Raw genomic sequence first — 20579 nt, forward strand, 5'->3', positions numbered from 1 at the left:
TCATCTGCCTTACAGTTACCTGGAATGTCACTATGGCCCGGCACCCAGCCAAGGTGAATATTAAACTGTTGTGCCATCTCTATTAGAGATGATCCACAGTTATTGAATGTTATAGAATTTGTAGAGACAGAGTCCAGAAATTTGATAGCAGCCTGACTATCTGAGAAAATACGGATATCAGATGTTGATATCACATTTCTTTAATTCAGGAAAAGGCTTATTTTATCGCCAAAAGTTTTACCTGGAACACGCTACAATAATTGGGAAGGTGAAATGAAAGAATTTATTTAAGTCGTTCATAGTACACACCTCCACCAACCACTCCTTTTGTTTTAGGTCCATCTGTATAAAAGTAGACTGACTCGTCTCCCAAGAATGCCCTATCCTCCCAGAAAGATCTGGAAGGTATAGCAGTCTGGAAGTTTCTGTCGAATTGCAGTTTGAGGATGGTGTAGTCTGTGTGCTTTGAATTGATTTTAAATAAATGTTAATCCACTGCGACGAAGCTTTGAGGAAAATAGCAGAGCTTGCAGCAATTTGTTTGCTAAGTATATCAAGAGGTGTGAGGTTGAGTAGAGTGTTCAGTGCCGGAGATCCGTTTATACATAGGCAAGCTGAATAAATTCTAGAACATAAATATGGAATTCGAGAAGTTATTGAGGACATCTTTTTCCATTGTAAAAGGGTAAATTTATATACTGAAAAAACATATGTCGACTTAAAACAAAAACCACTCACGTTTACTTTCACTAAACTTAGTTTTTGTATTTTGCTTTTGATTAAGAAATCAAACTTAATCTAATTGCTTTGAGTTGAAATGAAGAATTGCATTTTGAATGGAATTTTGGTCTTGCATCACAGTAAAATAGCAAAAATACCACCACAAAAAATAAATGGATGGTGCACACTCATGGACAAAGATATAAAATTAAACTTGTATCTCCCTCTCACAACTTTATGCCCACAACTAAGAAATTACCTAAAACTATGTCCCTCCACAGTCAGACAAAAATATTCCTTAAACTTGTTCATGTTCAGTTCTTGATTTTTACTTGTTTTTCCTTTTTTTTTGTTGCAGAAGGTAATTCCCAAGTCAATTTACATTCATGGTCTATTTTTCATATAATAGCCCCAATTGAATTTGAAGGCCAAATTGTACGAAAAAAGGGTCTGTAGTACGTATACTTAACTTCTTTGAATGGATTGGTGTGTCTGTGTATATGCAAACATTACACACACTATTCTATAGATACAAACCTATATATCTGCCCTCGTTTAAGTGCTTACACCAAATACAATTAAAGTAATTGCCTTTTCCTCTTCTTTCTACCAAACGGCGACTTACCTAGCAACCTACAGTACCGAGCGACCAAGCAATCGACCATCAAGGACCGACTACCAACATTACGTGTGTCCTTATCTATGCAAAAGGTAACGTAACAAGGTATATAAGTGGAAGTGTTTTACCTTCTGCAGGTTCATAAAAACCATCTTCTGGTATTTTTATTTCAAACCGTCAAGTGTAAGAGTTCCCCCTTTACCACCCAACAACCACCATCTCCCACCCCACACCATCATTTTTACCCATCACCATTCTATTTTATTTTTTTTATCCTGGGCGAGTCCTTTTGGTCGCTTATGAAGCGTCTTCAATTTGCGGTGTAAATGAATTTTATTCATCTACTCTGTGACACTCATACTCTAGCTTCTATATTCATTGGTAGCTAGGTGTATATACCTATCTATACATTAGCTACTATAAGATGTGTCCAGAACAATTGAAATTTGCCTGCGTGTGCACCCAATTCCAAGGAAAAGAAACCGAAATCAAGGACTCACTCTTAGAAACTAGCTATATAGCCAAACGACCTAAGTCAACATTTGGGCGGGACGAAAGGGAGAGGCCAAAAGGGATCTCAGAGAAAAAGAAAAAGAAAACTAAAAAGGTAACGAAAAAGTAATAAAAAATTTATTTTATTAACTTTTTTTAATTTACCACTACTACTAACTGCGGCTATTATAATATGAAGGCAAGGATATCTAAGGAGATCATCACGACTTTAATGGTAACCTTCGAATGTAATTGATTTTATGACATTCTGTGTCCTGAATTCTTCCCCTTTCTCTTATGTTTGATGGTGAGATGGTTGAAGAGTTTTGTATTATTTCATATTGCAAATAACTTAGTGAATAAAAATTTAAATTGGTGAAAAAGGAATGAAGCACAATCATTATTTCTTATATGTAAATTGCAGGAGTTAATAAAATGTATTAGTTTTATGGTTTGCAACTTTCCTAAAAGCCACTTAGTTTAAAAGAGGCTTGAAATATGCATATGTTATGTATTTATAGGGTGATATAGGGTAAAACAAAACTTGGCCATGTCTCGTTTAACTGAGTCTCGTCTTGGTTTCAGTCTCATTCTCGTATTTTTTCTCGTAAATTCGAGAGATACAAAAGTTTCAGTTAGGCAAGGGTCACCTATCATTGTTAGAGCTCTCTTTTGCATTGTGTCTAGGAGACTCAAGTAGGTTATAGAAGCGCCTGCCCATATATAAGAATTGTACTCGAGTTTCGGACAAATATAGGTTTTATGGATTATAGCCTGATCAGTAGCGGTAAAAAACTTCATGCATCTTCGGAGAAAACCTAAACACTAAGCAGCATCTTTGCCGATGTCAAATATGTGAACACTCCACAACAAGTGGTTTGTAATGCACATACCTAGGACTGAAAGCTGTTCGGTCTTCTCGATGCAAGTACCATTAATGGATAGTTGCATTGGGGGAAGGTTACGCTTTTGTGACAGTCGAAAGCATTGAGTTTTCGCAGCATTAAATTCTACACGGATTTTGATTCCCCATTGGACAATGCTGTCAAGATCAGAATTTAATGAGCTTATCACACGCTCCCGTTGGTAGTCCACATCCGAAGAACAATGGTGAGAATCTAAAAAGAATATTAAAAGCTGAGGATGTTGTCATTAGCGAAACAATTAAACTGGTTAGAAGTTTCAGACAAAAGATCATCTATAAAAATAAGGAAAAGTGTCGGAGACAAAACGGAGTCCTGGGGCACACCAGCGTTCATTTTGTGAATATCAGATTTAAACCCGTCCAGGACTACTGAAATGAACGGTCCGAAAGGTAATTTCAAAACCCAACGAAGAAGGATTCATCAATACCAAAAGCACGCATTTCGATAAGAGAGCTTGGTGCCAAACTCTTTCAAATGCTTTTGAAATATCAAGTGCAATAATCTTACTTTCTCCAAAACCGATGTAAAGATTTGCTCCACTGTTCGGTGAGATGAACCATGAGATCAATAGTGGACCTATTGCTACGAAAGCCGTATTGCCGGTCATTAAGAAGCTTCCGTTCTTCAAGATATTTCCTAAGCTGAAAATATATCAGTGTTTTCATGACCTTGAAAAGAAGGGACGTAAGTACAATTGGACAATAGTTAGAGGGTGAGGAAGATTCGCCTTTTTTAGGAACAGGCTGGACAAATGCAGTTTTCCATCCACTCGGAAAGAGACCATTAGTATAGGACAGATGGAAAAGCTTACGCAGTGGTTTTGCCAGCGTTGAGGAAAACCTCTTCAGAACAATAGTGGGGATACTATTCGGGCCAGCGGATTTGTGAATGCCATGAATAATTCTGCAATTCAAAATATATTTGAAAACCGAATACCTAATGGTTTTTCCTGTCATAATTTTTCTTTTAGTTAAAATAAAATACAGAATTTGAATTTTTCGAAATTTAAGCCCTCAATTTTAATGCCATACAAAAATTTATTTAAGGAAAACAAGAAGAAGTATTCAATATACATTTTATTTCTGTGTGTTACAAAGATTAAAATTCGTGACGACACGTTATTTGTTGTTATTTTAAAACATACTCAAGAAAAGCTGAGCAGTTTTTACTACTCCTTGAACATAAGCAAGTTTTGCATAACATCCACTTGCGGATGCAGCGTCAACAGCTAACATTGGCGCATCACCTTGATATGTACTTCCAATATCAAGTAAATCACCGGCAGTATTCAGACCCAAGAACATCTCAACTTTACCCATATCCATAGCCAATATAGCTGGTCCCATTTGGTTTTTCAACTCGTTGCCCGATTGGAGTGCAATACTTCCCACAATCAAATGAATCCTTGCATTAGCAGCATGAACTACTTTTTTAACAGCTTCGGCTTGCTTGGCATAAGTTTTCTTAGCACCTTTAGGATCACTTTCCAGAATAGTTCTTATATATTGCATGGTTTGTTTGCCTTGGGCTGCAACTTTCATAACATTACCAAGTTCACAAATTATTGCTTGTTGGAACTTTTGAACATACTTTGCATTAGCTCCACGTTTCAGGGCACTACTTGCAGCTTCATTAATTTCCTCTATAGCCTTTGTAAAATCAGAATCCTCTGCAGGAGCTTCGCAGCTTTGATTTTCGTCTTCTCCTTGAATAGGTGTTCTTTGGGCATTTCGAAGTGCTTGGTCAGCGGCTTTTATTGATTCTTGAATGTTGTGATAGCAACCAGCAAAACCAGTCAAAACAGTTAAACGGACATTTTTAAGTAAAACCTCTGCTGCAAGGCCTCCAGCATCGATTCCCTGCTCGAATGCATTTTTACCAACTGTGGCTGCATCTAGCACTGAAATTCCAGCTTTTTGCAAAAGTACACTTGCATCCATTAGACCTTGTTTGGCTCCCAAATTTGATAAGGCCAAAGCCTCACCTAACGACTGAAAGAAATCCCTTACTGACTTAAAAATTTCAGTTTTTCCATCGAACAATGCTTGTAACAATATTTCTTTGGCAGCCTCTGGGTCTTCGTTGAATATTTCTTCGGCAGCTGAAATTCCTTCCATGATAATATTTTCAGACGATGAGACAATACCTGCACCATTGGTGTATCCATTTTTCAAGACAATAGTTGCATTAGTATAAACTGATGCATCTAGATTTTCTTGAGAACTTTTGTCGATCACGTCTAATGTTTCACTAGCCCGGTTACTTCTTTCTTCGGCGGCAAAAGCAACCAAGAATATAGCAGAAGCCAAGATGATATATGCCGAAATTTTCATTTTTAAGCTGAATTAAAAGTTACTTACAGTCAGAGTATTATAAAACTGACGAATTTCTCCACAAAAGCATCGCTTCTTATATACTCGTATAGCTTTCTCAAAACAGTAAGACAATAGAAATTTTAAAGCTCATAAAATTAGAACAAAAGAGGTAATTAATATTGAAATAAGGTAAATATTGAAATAATAAGACTTAAATCAAACGCACGTGTATTTACTCTCTAACTCAATGGGTGGTAATTAAAAACAGAAATATGTCACCAAATTTCGTACCTGTTTATAGACGTTAATTTAATATTTTTAAATCAACAATTTTTAGATATGTTATTAATGTTTCAGCTATCTGCAGATCTGTTTGCAGCTACAAAGTGATGTCTTGCAAATGTTAGTCTATTTTTCTCACATTTGGTACATAAAAGTTTTTAGTCAATATAGAACAAATTTTAATTTTTTATAAATAAAAATTGTAAAATAAAGTCTTATAAAATCTTATAAAATTCAAAAAGAATCTATTCGAAAAACAACTTAAATTTGATTGCATACTTTTCAAAGTTAAAAAAATGATAATTTGGCTTATTATTTTTATTTGTATTTATTTATTAAAATTACTAAATGCAACAAGATAATGAATCTTTTGGATGCATGAAAATTTACAGTTACCAGGGGTACATGTTTGACGAATACTAAAAATATAAATTGTACATTTATTTATTTATTTAATATTAATACATACATAAAATTAAAATTAATATATAGAATTAATTTAAAGAAGCTGAGAAAACAAAGATACACTTTCCTTGAACAAAATTGATAAATTAATTCTCTGCAAGAAAGGAAGAATGATCATTCTACAATAGTATGTGAGAAGCGCAGTAATATTATTCGCAAGCCTCTCTGTGAGTGGGCAAACCGAAGTAGTTCTTCCAAGTACGTTTAAGATATAGTTTTGAAGATGAGAAACACTGACGAATCGAGGTACGCCAAAAATGAAACGAATGCAATTATTGAAAGTAACATTTAATTTTCGCTTGCATTCTGAATCCAAATCGGGATAAACAGACGAGATATAAGTAAAAAATGGTAGTATTAAACTCTTAATAAGATGTTTTTTTTATTTCTGAATCAAGGAAGTGAGATGATGTTCTTATAAGGATCTAAGTGAACCATATATTATGACATCTGAGATTGCATCACAACATTTTAAACGATTATTTATTTGCTAACCCAAGTACTTTACTTTAGTCACATACTCAACACTTTGTCCATTTAAAATTGTTATAGGTAGTTTTTCAACATTAATTTGTCTTCGAGAACAAGGCATGCTCAATGCTTTTGAAGGATTAAAAAGCATTTTATTTGAAACGGCCCATTTCTGAATATTAGCTAAGTCATTATTTATTTAGTTAACACAGCCACCCAAGTTGCTCTGGTAACAGAAGAATGTTGAACAACATCAGGTAAGTCATTGATAACCATAGGAAACAACAGAGGTCCAAGAACTGAACCCTGAGGAACTCTATTTGACTTCTATTTAATAAATAGCTCTGAAAGTATTGAATGGATGTCCTTGAAAAATTGAATTTATTGCTTAACTTGGAAAAACGGATATAGTGGTCTATTCTATCAAACGACTTTGAAAAGTCAAGCAAAACAATTATACCAGTTTGTCCACGATCCAGAAATTCCCAAAAATCTGTTGTGACCCTTAAAACAGCAAATTTACAGCTGTTTAGCACGAAGGCCTCTTATGAAGGGTTATAAAGTTCCACGAAAATTATTATAAAAAATTTTGTTTGCAACTTTTCTGGAAAATGGAAGTAAACTTTTTGGCCTGAAATCAGATGGTTCAATTGCATTATTCTTTTTGGAATAGGTAGAACTATCGTACTTTTCCATTGCTCTGGGATCTCACTATTATAAATAGATGAATTAATTATGTGTTATAGCACCACTATACACACACAGGTACAATTTATTTTTATAATCTTTGGAGAACCAGCAGCATTAGAGTGAATCAATCTGATAGCATTAATTAATTCATGAGAAACAACGCAATCAAATTCGAAAGCACAGGAATAGGTTGAACAAATACCGACTTCAGCACTTGTGGGTCTAAGGAGCATGTAGATAAGTTTTTGTCCCTATCTACACCAATTTCCTTTAGGTTTCTCTAAAGCTCCTTGGAATTTAAAGAGAGATTGAGCTTTTGGGAAAAGTACGATCTTTTACATAACGAATAAAACTTGTTACTGGGTTGCGAGAGAATATATTGTGGTTGTTATTCCTTTTATATCTCCTGAAAATCGGATCCCTTTCAAAAATAAGCATTTCAATTACGTAGTTATACAAAGGACAATTTTTACTTTTAATTCTTTCTTGTACTAGTGGTATATATTCATTGTATAAATTAGTCAGTAAATCATTAAAAAGAGAAACTTTATTATAAACATAATCATGTATATCAGTCAAATTTACTGATCTATATGACTGATAACTAAGGGTTAGAGGACTCCTTGGGTGTTTGACATTAAATTTAAATGAATAAAATAAAAAGTCATGAATTAAGTCAGAAGAAGACCTTATTTGTTGAAAGCAAATAACTTTATCATTTGAGGGTGTTAAGAACATATCAATAAGCGACGGCCAAATATTATTGATGACTAAAAGATAAAGTTTATCACAAAACTAACGAAATAATCAAGTCGTGGCACTATTTTCGAGTTAATTAGCATTGATATTACCACCAATCAGAATATGGTTGTATCTGTTACTTAAGTTTAAAAGCGTTTCCTAATTCAACCAAAAATGTTTCATTTAATAGATAAGGAGGACAGTATTCAATGACAAAAGCACATAACATTATCAAGAATTATACCAAAAACCATATTTTATCTTTTTAAATTTAAAAAAGCTCACCAACCCGTTTAAGAAAAACATACTTGTGTTTGCTTCAATTAAATATAAGGTACATATAAAAGTAAGAAAAAATAAAAAAAGATATGGAGCATAATCCTAAATAATTCTGATGTACCTATGGTTGCAAATAAATAAGAAACTTAAAAGAAAGAATAGAAATAGAAAAAAAGTAGTACCCGTGGCATGGTGGTTAGTGCGATCGACTGTCATGCGAGAGGTCTTAGATTCGATCCCTGCCTATGCCACCTAAAGTTTTTTTTACCGGTACTGCCTCTTGCGAGGAATTGACAAATTCTCCAAGAGTAGTTCTTGTCATGAAAAGTGCTTTCTCAAATTTGCCGTATGAATTCGGTTTAAAACTGAAGGTCCCTTCCATCTCTGTCAAGAGTACTCGCACACAAGAATGGTTGAAAGTTGTCAGTCACTAGGCCCCAGTTCTCAAACGGACTGTTGCGCCAGTCATGATTATAGCTTTTATAATATTTCGTCCTAGGTGAGCAATTTGTAGCCGTGTACCAATACATAACTTTGGTACGTAATCGCGCCGTTACAGTCTGTGTGCATACAATCTTCTCTGATTTTTAGAAGATCAGCGGCATATTTTTTACTGGTTGAGAATCATTGTATAGCTGTACTCGCATATTCGTAGTCAGACAAACCTTTTTTACATGTACCCGTAACACAGATGCTTTCAAACATGCGTTTATTTCATCTGCAAGTGTACCTCTAGTAATTACCGAAAGGGTCTGTCTAAAGTCACCAGCTAAGAGAACCACCATCTCTCCCATGATAGCCTGGTTGTTCTTGATGTCTTTCAGTGTATGATGTAGTGCTTCAACTTCTTTTTTGTGGGACATTGTACATTTATCCCAAACCAACAATTTACACTTCTGCATCATTCTTCCGCGCTCACTTCTTTTGCTGATATTACACACTGGCGTTTCCTCATGATCTAAGTTCAACGGCAGTTTCAGGACCTGGTGCGTTGTCCGTCCACCTCTAAGCATTTCTGTTACTATTCCTGAGGAAGCCACTGCTAAAGCAACTCCACTGGAAAATAGCAAACCATTTACTCCCCTAGAAATTTTGTGTATAACTTGTCAAAAACAATTTTTTGTTCTGAATTTAAAAGTGAAACATCCTCTATTAGTTTCTGCTCTAGAGCGACAGTATCATAATTTAACTCTCGAACTAAATCACTGCTGACTTCTCCAGTTCTCTGTGGTCTGGTCATCCTAAATTCAGACAGATATTTCACTGTAAAATTTTTAATGAGATCTTCTACAATTTTATGTAATACCAATTTTATCCAAACATTATTCAAATCTTTGGTAATTTAGGAGTGAAAGCCATCAAATTAACCGGAAAGTAATTTTTCGCATGGGAGCTCAAAGTAACTCATGTCATTTCTTAAGTCTAAAACTATCCTCACCAAATTTCATTTAAATCTGTTCAGTAGTTAAGGCGTAAAAGCGATCGGACCACCTGAATTTTCCCCATGGGAATGCGTCATTTTCACGGAGTAAAGAGAAGCCTATGTCCTTTCTCGGGTATCAAAATATCTCCATACCAAATTTCATGCAAATTGGTTCAGTAGTTTAGGTGTGACTGAGTAACAGACAGACAGACAGAGTTACTTTTGCATTTATAATATTGGTATGATGAGTTAGTTTAAATATAAGATATTATGTTATTATTATGTTAAGCGTTCATATTTTAGACATCCACAAAAAAATTATAAAACAGAAATAAAATAATTGTTAAAGAATTAAAATTTTACATTAAACACCTCTCAACCATGGCAATATAACCAAATAAGTTTTACAACACATCAATTACGCCTTCAACATTAACTGCCGCAGCAACAACAGCAACATTCCCCCAGCAGCTACACTCTCATTTTCTTATTATAAAATCATTTCAAAAACCACCAATCAGAAGTTTTTCGTGTGGGCCACATTGCAACTTCTTTCTTAATTTTAAAATTGAAGCTTATTCTTTTAATAACCTTTCAAAATATTTGTTTTATTTAATACAAATAACTTCATATATTTTATTGGAGTTTAAATTTTCTGTTTAAACTTTATAACGTCAAAGCACCTTCTAATTGATACATCGGGGGAAGATTTCTTCTCCCTTTAATATTTCTCCCCATCTTTGCATCTGTATGCTATTGAGATGATTTTAAGGGACTTTAGTATAGCTACTGAGAGTGAGATTTTACGGCGATTTTTATCCTATCCAAAACCAAAAAATTGGTACTTATATAAACTGAAAAATTGTTTTTAGATTGATTTTTATCAAAATTCAACAAAACTTTATTTCTATTTACTTAAATCTATCTCGCGAATAATATTTACGACAATAATTATACATATATGGTTCACTCTTGCGTACGCACTTTTTTGCTTTATTCAATTGTACAAACTTCTGTATTTCTACGAACATATATTTTAAAGAACACCTAATACAAGTTGTGCAGCCTTAACTATTGCTTGAATATAAGCAAGTTTTGCATAATATCCATAAGAAACGTCAATAGCCAACTTTGATGCATCACCTTGATACTCAGTTCCAATATCAAGTAAATCTCCAAAAGTATCCACACCCAAGAACATCTGAATTTTTCCGAACTCCATAGCCATTATAGCTTGTCCTATGTCATATTTTAATTCATTTCCAGATTCAAGTGCTACTTCTCCCAGAATCAAATAGATTCCAGCAGTAACAGCATGGACGACTTTTTTAACTTCGTCAGCTTGTTTGGCGTAAGTCTTCTTAGCACCTTCGGGATCGGTTTCTATAGTATCCTTTAAACTCGTTACAGTGTTTCTTCCTTCAGTTGTCACTTTTACTATATCACCAAGTTTACATATGACGACGTTTTGAAACCTTTCAACTAATTCGGCGTTGGCACCTCGTGTGAGAGCATCATTTGCAGCTTCATTTATATCTTCTACGGCTTTGGAGCCTTCAGGATCTTCAGTAGCAGATTCACAGTTTTGATTTTCGTCTTCTTCCTGAATGGGTGTTTTTTGAGCATCTCGAAGCGCTTGATTAGCGATTTTTATGGATTTTTGAATATTGTGATAGCCACCAGCATAACCAGTTTCAACAGCTAAACGAACACTTTTAAGTAGAACCAGTAAAGCATTACCTCCAGCATCAATTCCCTGATCGAATGAATTTTTACCAACATTCAATCCCTCTAGTACTGAAAATCCGGCTTTTTGAAGTGATTGACTTGCATTTCCTAATCCTTCTTTAGATCCATAGTTTGATAGTGCCACAGCCTCTCCAAAACTTTGAAAGTAATCCCTTACTGATTTGAATATTTCTTCTTTGGCATCGGAAAAAGCCTGTTCCATTATTGCTTTCGCAGCTTCAGGGTCTTCATTGAATATTTTTTCAGCTTCTGAAATTCCATCCATGATCTTATCTTCCGACGATGAGATAAAACGTGTACCCTCTCTGAATCCATCTTGTAGGACACTTGTTGCATTTTCGAAAACTGAAGCATCTAAATTTTCTTGTGAACTTTTATCGATCACTTTAAAAGTTTCACGAGCTCGCTCACTTCCTTCTTGGGCACTAACAACCAAGAATGCAGCCGAAGCCAATAGGAAATATACTGAAGTGTTCATTTTGAAATGGAACTATCGGAGTTACTTATAGCCGCAGTTCTATAAAACTGTACATTTTTCTAAAAAGTACGGTTTCTTTTATACTCGTAACGTAACATTTTATCGTAAAATAAAAACAAAGCAACAATTAATTAAAATTAGGTAATTAATAATAAAACAAAATAAATATTGATCTAATAAGACCAAAAACAAACACATGTTTTAATATTTACTTTCTAACTAAATAGGTCATAATTAAAGAAAGATAATGCCAGAAAATGTTGTTTATCCCTGACAACATAACTCGCACACGGGAATGGTTGGGAGTTGTAAGAGACAAGGCCCTAGTCCTCAACGGACTTTGCGCCACCCAATTTATTTTTTTATTACTGGTAAATTTCGTACATGTTTAACATTCTTTAAATAACTTATTTACATATTCACAAAAAGTTTTGGAAGAAATTCAAAACCAGTATAAACTTGATTTTACTTTAGTGAATAAAAAAAAAAACAAAATTAGTTCGAGAAGATTTTTTAATAGTTGCTAATATTTTTCATAATTTTAATTTATTTCCGTTTGCCAAATTTCAAAATTTGTAATGTTTTTTGAAATGTTCAGTCCGTTTTAATAGGAAACTGAAATGGATTGATATTATGCTTATTATCTTAGCATATCACTTGTCGCTTAAAACCATAAAATGGCTACTTTACCTTTCAGCAATTTACTAAATCCATATGACCTCTGAGTTTCTGCCTAATTGACTAAATATTTTCTTCGTACGTTAAAGGTGTGTTTGATTTACTCATATTTTACAATCTGTCGTTGTTCAAATGCACCGTTATTAATGAAAATGAATTCCACTTGAATTAAAGCAGTAGATTTGGATCACTATTCCGTTTAAGAACAAGAATCGACATTTCTTGGAATGAGGAAAACTTAATTTTTCAAACAAAAGTTTTCGGGCATCATTTTAACAATAAACATGGAACTATCTTCTAGTTTTATGTTTTTTTAACTGATTAACGTCTAACATATTTATAATATTATTTCTTGAGAATTGTCGAATATTTTTTTTAACTTCCCATTAGTAGTTATTATAATCGGTCCTGTTTATCGAATTGAAAATTTTGACATTTTTCGACGTTTCAAGGTCCCTACAGTCGAAAAAAATGTTAAGAGAGGTCTGTGCGTGCGTGTGAACGTACGTTTGTACGTCTGTTTGTCCGTACGTTCGCGACGGTTTTTTTATAGTCCATAGCTCAAGAACCAGTAGAGATATCGACTTCAAAAATATTTTGTTATACAGAATACAGGTGCAGAAAGGAGTCTCAAAAAATTAAGTGGGTGGTTTTCTTACCAAAAAAAAGTGGAACATTTTTATTAACCCTGAATATCTCCCGAACCAATAACGCTAGAGACGTAACGTGATACCAAACAAATATATTTTTGGAAAAAATCTAAAAAACACATTGGTAAAAATTGAATTTAGACTCAAATATCTCTTCAATAATTTAAGTTAATGGCTTCAACTAAATCAGTAAAGTTTTGAGAAAAATCAAATTGAGTTTTTTTTATAAGACATAGAAACCTGAAACATTACTATAAGTTTGTAAAAATTGATTTTCTACTCAAATATCTTTTCAAAAATTTAAGATTATGGCATCAAACAATTTGTTTCTTGTAATGAATATTGTTTTCATCATTTGTTATAATTTTGAAAAAAAATCAAATTGACACTTTTTTAAAAAAATATAAAGACCTAAAAAAAATTATTAAAAGTTCGTAAAACTTGATTTTTAACTCAAATATCTTTTCAAAAATTAAAAATTATTGACTTCAAATTAATTTTATTCATCCAATTCGTATTTTATTATATAAGAAATATTAATTTTTAAGAAATGCCACTAAAATTGATAAAAATTATCTTTTGACTAAAAATAGTTTTTGAAATCAAACTATTTAATTATACGCAAAATATTGTTGGTAATTTTAAAATTTGTAAAAATAATTCAACTGACAACTTTTTTAACAAAACACGAAAACCTACAAAATTTTGAGCGAGACAAATAGATAGACGGGGTTTGAAGTTATAGGTGTGGGTCGCATCTTTGCCTCTATTTTGAATTTATAAAATAAAGTTGGATTTTCTCTTTAAGAAAGTTCTTATCAAGAATATTTAAAAGTTTGTCTAAAGTTAAGTTGGGAGTTAAATATTCTGCCTTTACAAACATTTTAATATCCAACCAAAATATTTGTCTTCGTATTCTAAAATGGCAATAAGAGTTCTGTCAATATAAATCATAGTTTATTGCTTTGTAATAAAAACATTCAAAAATGTTTGTTTTCTTCACAAAATTACACTGAATTCTTTTATGCTTTTAATGTTTACAAATGAAAATATAGTAAAATAAAAACATTTTAAAAGAAAACAAAGTTAAATTGTTTAAAATATTATGTACAACAACAATTTTAAATCATACTATTTGTAATTAATTTTTTAATTTTATTATTGCAGTTTTATTATGCTTTGTTATGATCTTTTTATCTTCAAGTAAAAAAGCATAAACTCAAAACAATCATTGGTTGCTAGACATAATTTCACAGTACGTACACAATCTTTAAAATGAGAACTACAAGACCTTCGAAAAGTCAAAATTATATAAATTTATTAAATTTAAAAAAAAACAACAAATTTAAAAAGAATTTATTTTCAATTCACTTCTTTTTAAACGAAGTTTAAAAGAAGAAGAACAAAAAAAATCAATGGTTGATTCTTTTTTCAATCATATCGCCCGTCCCACCCCCTCAACAAGGTTTTTAAGGATGCATGAAAATTCGGATTTTTCAAAATTTTTCGAAATGAATTCCATATTAACTGATCTACACTGAGCTACATAAAAAGTGGCGCAATCATACATTATAATTATAATGTTTTGTTATTATTTTGATGCACCGCTTTATTTTTGCAGAGATATTTAATGCTTCAAAGCCTTCGAGATCGTCACCAAACAGCGGTTGAAGTGTCTCACATACTTTAATCAGTGAAAGGGACTACTGTGAATGCTAAAACGTTGGGATGGCGAATAGTAGAAAGTGGTCTGGTCTCGTGCACCAAGACTCACGATAAAGCACGAGCGAATGGAATTTGCTTGTATTCACCAAGATTAAAAAAGAGGCTGGGATGCGACCCACACTGATAACTTCCCATACCGTCTGTCGATTTGTATCAATTTTTACCAAATTTGCGTACTATTTTTTGTAGCCTTTATTTTTTATGAAAAAAAGGAATGTTTGAATTTTATATAAAAATTACTGAATATCGAAAACAATATTTTCTGTGAATTAAAATAAGTTTGAAGCCAATATTTTTAATTTTCAAAAAGCTATTTGAGCCGAAAGTAAATTTTTACCAATATTTAGCATTGTTTTTTTTGGAGTTTTATTTTTTGTGAAAAAAACTGTCAATTCGATATTTTAAAAAAATTTACCAAATGTTAACAACAATATTTCTTATAAGATAAAATTAGTTTGAAGCCAATATTTAAAATTTTTGAAGAGATATTTGAGTAGAAAATCAATTTTTACCAACTTTTATACATTTTTTTTTTAGGTTTTTATTTTTTGTAAGAAAACTGTCGATTCGATTTTTCTCAACATTTTTCAAAATATTGAAAACAATATTTCTTATAAGATAAAATAAGCTTGAAGCCAAAATTTCAAGTTTTTGAAAAGATATTAAAATCGATATTCAATTTTTACGAACTTTGAGTTATGTTTTTTTTAAATTCTTATTTTTTATAAAAAACTGTCAATTCGATTTTTCTCAAAATTTTATCAGATGTCATAAACATTATTCTTCGTTGCACAAAATTGTTTTAGAGATGGAATCACATTTCAGTAGTAAAATTTTGGAGGTGACAAATTTTTGTTTCAGTTTTTTTGATTTATAAAGAAACTGTTATATTGATTTTTTTCAAAAAATATACTTCTTTGAAATCAAGTTGCGATATATTATATAAAATTTAGTTCAAGTCTCTTTAAATTTTGGTTCGTAAGATATTTAGGGTTAACCAAAATTTTCACTTTATTTTCAAACTGCTATGGTAAAAAAAAAAACCATCCACGCAATTTTCTTGAGAGCCCTTTCTGCATCTGTCTGCCTTATTATCTGTACAACAAAATTTATTTAAAGTCGATATCTCTTCTGGTTCTTGAGCTATTCAGGACAAAAAAAACGTCGCGAACGTACGGACGTACAGACGTACGTACACACGCACGCACAGACATCTTTCTAAAAATCTTTAGACGTGGCAAAGTGTGAAGAAGATCAGGTGGAAGATACAATTTGACAACAACTTCCCAGCGAGCAAATTTCTGATGATATTCCGTAATGATGTGAGCTGGAATAATTGTGCCATACATCGTAAAATAATTGGTAAACTCCAATTAGTACATCCTCAACATTTTTGATTAATGTGGATCGTTGCTAGGTGCATTAGGGACTAATTGGAACATTAAATGTTAATAAACAGCACTGTAGTACCCCTATCGTAATGGTTAGTGCGTTGGATTGTCAGGCAAGGGTCTTGGGTTCAATCCCTGCCTGTGCCACCTAACGTTTTTCACGGGTACTGCCTCTTGCGAGGAATTGAAAAACCCTCGAAGAGTAATTCTTGTCATGAGGAAATGCTTTTTTAAATTAGCCGTTCGGATTGGTCACATAAACTGTAGGTCCCTTCGATCTCTGCCAACATTACTCGCACACATGAAAAGTTGAGAATTGTAAGTCACTAGGCTTAAGGCGAAACCTTATTTATATTTTTATTTAATAAACAGCACTGAAGTCAAAAAAAAAGTTTTTTTTATACATACTAGTACTTCAAAATACTACGCACCACTTTTCTTCTAACACAGTCAATTTTAACTTCGAATACGCAACAAATTTTTCAAAAATTTAAAAGCTTGTAAAAGGCATTGGTTTAAAAAGATACACAAATTTCGATGAAAGAAATTCAAGTTTAAATTTTTGAAAAGATTGAATTGATTCTGTATCTATGCAAAAAAAATAATCATATTAAAAAGCATTATCGAACAACTAATAGCCTAATAGCATCGGTACCATTCCAGCCTTTGGATTTGATAATATACATTGTTAATTTAATAACTAAAATATTACCCATTTAAAGTTGTGTTCTTTCTGCCCGCTATCTCTGAAACATTGCATTGGTGGTTCCATCATTGGAGTGATAAAAACGGATATAATATAGTGAAAACAGATTTTCGTAGCATTCCATATCTTTCGAGGCAGACTCAAAATATTTTGCTACTTTTTTCACAATATTTAGACGAAGAAAAGTAAGGTGCAAATGAGTTTCTATAATTTTTAATCCTTTTTTCTGAGGTGAAACTTTTATTTTACTTTCGTTTGAAATAGAATTTTCTTAAAACAGATTCGAACCTACAACATTAAATCACAAACAAATATTGAAACATTTAAAATAATAATTTCTGGAAAATCCGGAAATATGAATTACAGCTATGACGAATTTTAAAATTATGTATATTTTTAGAATGATGAATAATAAAGCCCTAAATGTCTTTTAATGTTTGAGAAAAAATATTAAATATCCATCTCATTTCGAGGAATTGACTTCAAGTCCGTTTCCCTGAACTTGAAATAATTTCCTCTTAAATTACACTTCTTGCCACATTGTCACACTAATCCCTTCAATAGGTCCCTATTTATGTTGTAAACAGCCATCATAATAATACCTATGTTAAAATAAATCAATATTTCTTGTGACTGTTTTTAGTAAAGCTTCTTTAAATAAAAACTCACTCTTTGTATGTTTCCAGAAGGACCCTCCACTTCTCAAAATTAATAACAACTATGCCATCACCAACCATAATCAGTTGCTGAACTGTAATTACTATTTGCAACAACGACGAAGTCTGAAAGGACGGACAGCGAAACGGGACCGCATTTGCAGCAACCCTATGGGAAAGTGCATATCCAAACAACCCTCGGCTATAACAATAGCATTGTCCACAACAGATTTGGCAACAGCAAATCATATTCTGAGCAAATTCTCGGACAAAACTGATTACATATCACTCAAGGACGAACTCGGAAATCCGCTGTACGAATATTTCGGCGAAGGCAAGACTGAAATATTCTACTGCCCCAGAAAGGACAATAGCAACTTGACTACTGGCTGTTGGAAAGAATCAACATTAACAACAACAACCGAATCTACTGAGGATACCAACAATAATAGGAATTATCGACGAAACAGACAAGAACGGGAGGCAGCAGCAGCAGCGGCAGCAAGAGCGGGAGTTCCGGTTGATTGTAACAGCTTTGGTGACACTGGATGTGGTTTAGATAATGAGGTAAGTTCGTAACACTAATTAGATTACACAATCGATTAATTATTTTCAGTTGAATGGGACGTTATAAGGCACCAACCAAGACCAGAATAATCCTCCTTTATAGATAGTATAAGAAATAGGATCCTGGTGGATGGTCTTTGTTTGTGTATAACGCGTTGCTTTTACTTTTGAGAGATGTTTAATTTGGGGGCGATATGCTTGAAATTGTTGTAACTAAGGGTGGTGACTCCGTTCCGCCGCCGCCGACCGCGACGACGACGCCTGTTCTGGCGTTCCGGTATTGATGCCTTCCTTTTAAGAATTAGCAATACTTAAAAAGAAACTTTAAACAATGTCAAGAAAAGTTTGTTGTGCCCCCGACACAAGACGACGACGGACCAAGAAAACGCTGAAGCGCCGATGCCGCCTCCTCCAACAAATACAACTAACCAACACGATGACGATGAGATGAAATTAGGGAAATTAATTTTCTGACATTGTTCCATCAGAGAGATATGTACATAGCCGATTCTGCTTAAGTTAGTAGTTATAGGAAGGATAAATAAAGGAATTTGTTGTTGCTCAAGCGGACGACAAGAGAATGGTTAAAGTTCTATGGCCAAAAAGATTATTGTTCTTGTATAAAACAAATAAGGATTTTTGTTGCCTAAGAAAGTTAAGATTAAAGATCACGCATAACTTAACAGAATAGTACTTATAAAGTTAAATTAAGCAAATTGAGTTGAAACTAAAACAGAAAAGTCTTAATTTTCAATGAATCAGCAACAGATTGAGAGAATTAATTTGCATGATATAAAGACATTCATCTTATTACAATGAAAATTGAATTTGTGGGTTTTTAGTGTGGCTTTCATTATAAACGTATTGATTTTAAATATGCGGTATTTTCTTTGAGAGTTTGAACTCCTATATTAATTTGGATATCATTTTTCAAATATAAGCAAAGAAAAATGGAAAAAGATTGTCTTGGTCATTACCAAAAATAGTTGAAATTAATTGTTATTTTTGAATATTATTTTTAACTTTTGAAACTTTTTTCGTCTTCCATATCTCAAGAAGCAGTTGAGATATCGACTTCAAATAAATGTTCTTATTCAGATAATAATGCAGAAATGTAAAGAAAGGATCCTCAAAAAAATTTAGTGGGTGTTTTTTTACCATTAACATTAACCAGTAACTTTATCGACTTAAATAAAATTTTATATTATATATTGTCACGTGTACCAAACCTATAAACTATTGAAAAAAAATGCAACTAACAGTTATTTTTATAAATCAAAAAAACTGAAAGAAAAATAATTGTTACCTCGAATATTTTACAAACAAAAAACGGTTGTATCAACAAAGTAATTGTGTGCAACGAAGAATTACTTTTTTGACATCTGATAAAATTTTGAGAAAAATCTAATTGACAGTTTATTGAAAAAAAAAAAAATAAAAATCTAAAAAAAAACATTACTCAAAGTTCGTAAAAATTGAATATCGATTCAAATATCTTTTCAAAACTTGAAATTTAGGCTTCGAGCTTATTTTATCTTATAAGAAATATTGTTTTCAACATTTTGAAAAATGTTGAGAAAAATCGAATTGACAGTTTTTTTACAAAAAATTAAAAACCGAAACAAATTAACAAAAGTTGGTAAAAAATGGTTTTCGACTCAAATATCTTTTCAAAACTTTGAGATAATAGCTTCTAACTAATTTTTTCTTTTAAGAAATATTGTTTTCAACATTAGAACAAATTTTGTGAAAAATCGAATTGACAGTTTTCTTACAAAAAATAAAAACCTAAAAAAAATGTATAAAAGTAAAAAATTGAAAAGAAAGTAAAAATTGATTTTCGACTTAAATATCTTTTCAAAAATTTTAAATATACATAATTGGTTTCAAACTAATTTTTTCTTATAAGAAATATTGTTTCCAACATTTAATAAAATTTTTGAAAAAATCAAATTGACAGTTTTTTTACAAAAAATAAAACTCTAAAAAAAACAATACTAAAACTTTGTAAAAATTTACTTTCGGCTCAAATAGCTTATCAAAAATTAAAAATATTGGCTTCAAACTTAATTTATTTCACAGAAAATATTGTTTTCGATATTCAGTAATTTTTATATAAAAATCCAACAGTCCGTTTTTTCATAAATAATAAAATCTACAAAAAATAGTACGCAAATTTGTTAAAAATTGATACGAGTACATATAGAAAAACTTTTAAGCAAGACAAATCGACAGACGGGATGGGAAGTTATCAGTGTGGGTCGCATCCCAGCCTCTTTTTTATTTTTGTTTAGAGTTCCATATCTCAACAAAAACTGATATGCTAAGAAGATAATATTGATGAACTAACTACTAAACTAACTACTCGTAGGTCTTGATCATAGCTTTATTAGAAAATGTTGTTTCTGTTTTAAAAAATTTTAAATGTGCAAATTGTTTGTTTTATGCTAATTCCTGACCTATTGAGGAAAATGTCCTTCCGGAAAATGTGTCTCGGAAGATTTAATAACTTAAATTTAAGAGCTTTAAAATAAGCTTCAAACAAATATTTTAAAC

The 20579-nt window shown here is 32.2% G+C and overlaps 1 protein-coding gene across 9 annotated transcripts in view; it reads left to right on the forward strand.

Moving 5' to 3' along the window:
* LOC129947949 (serine-rich adhesin for platelets) overlaps positions 1 to 20579 on the forward strand; it is a 206508-nt gene that overhangs the window by 91864 nt on the left and 94065 nt on the right. For all 9 annotated transcript variants that reach the window (XM_056058733.1, XM_056058734.1, XM_056058727.1 and 6 more), the window contains one exon: positions 17487 to 18023. In XM_056058733.1, coding sequence (XP_055914708.1) covers positions 17487 to 18023 — 537 coding nt within the window. The remainder of the gene's footprint in view (positions 1 to 17486; positions 18024 to 20579) is intronic.

The sequence above is a fragment of the Eupeodes corollae genome, chromosome 2 (assembly GCF_945859685.1).
Source record: "Eupeodes corollae chromosome 2, idEupCoro1.1, whole genome shotgun sequence".
In the NCBI taxonomy this organism is placed as follows: Eukaryota; Metazoa; Arthropoda; class Insecta; order Diptera; family Syrphidae; genus Eupeodes; species Eupeodes corollae.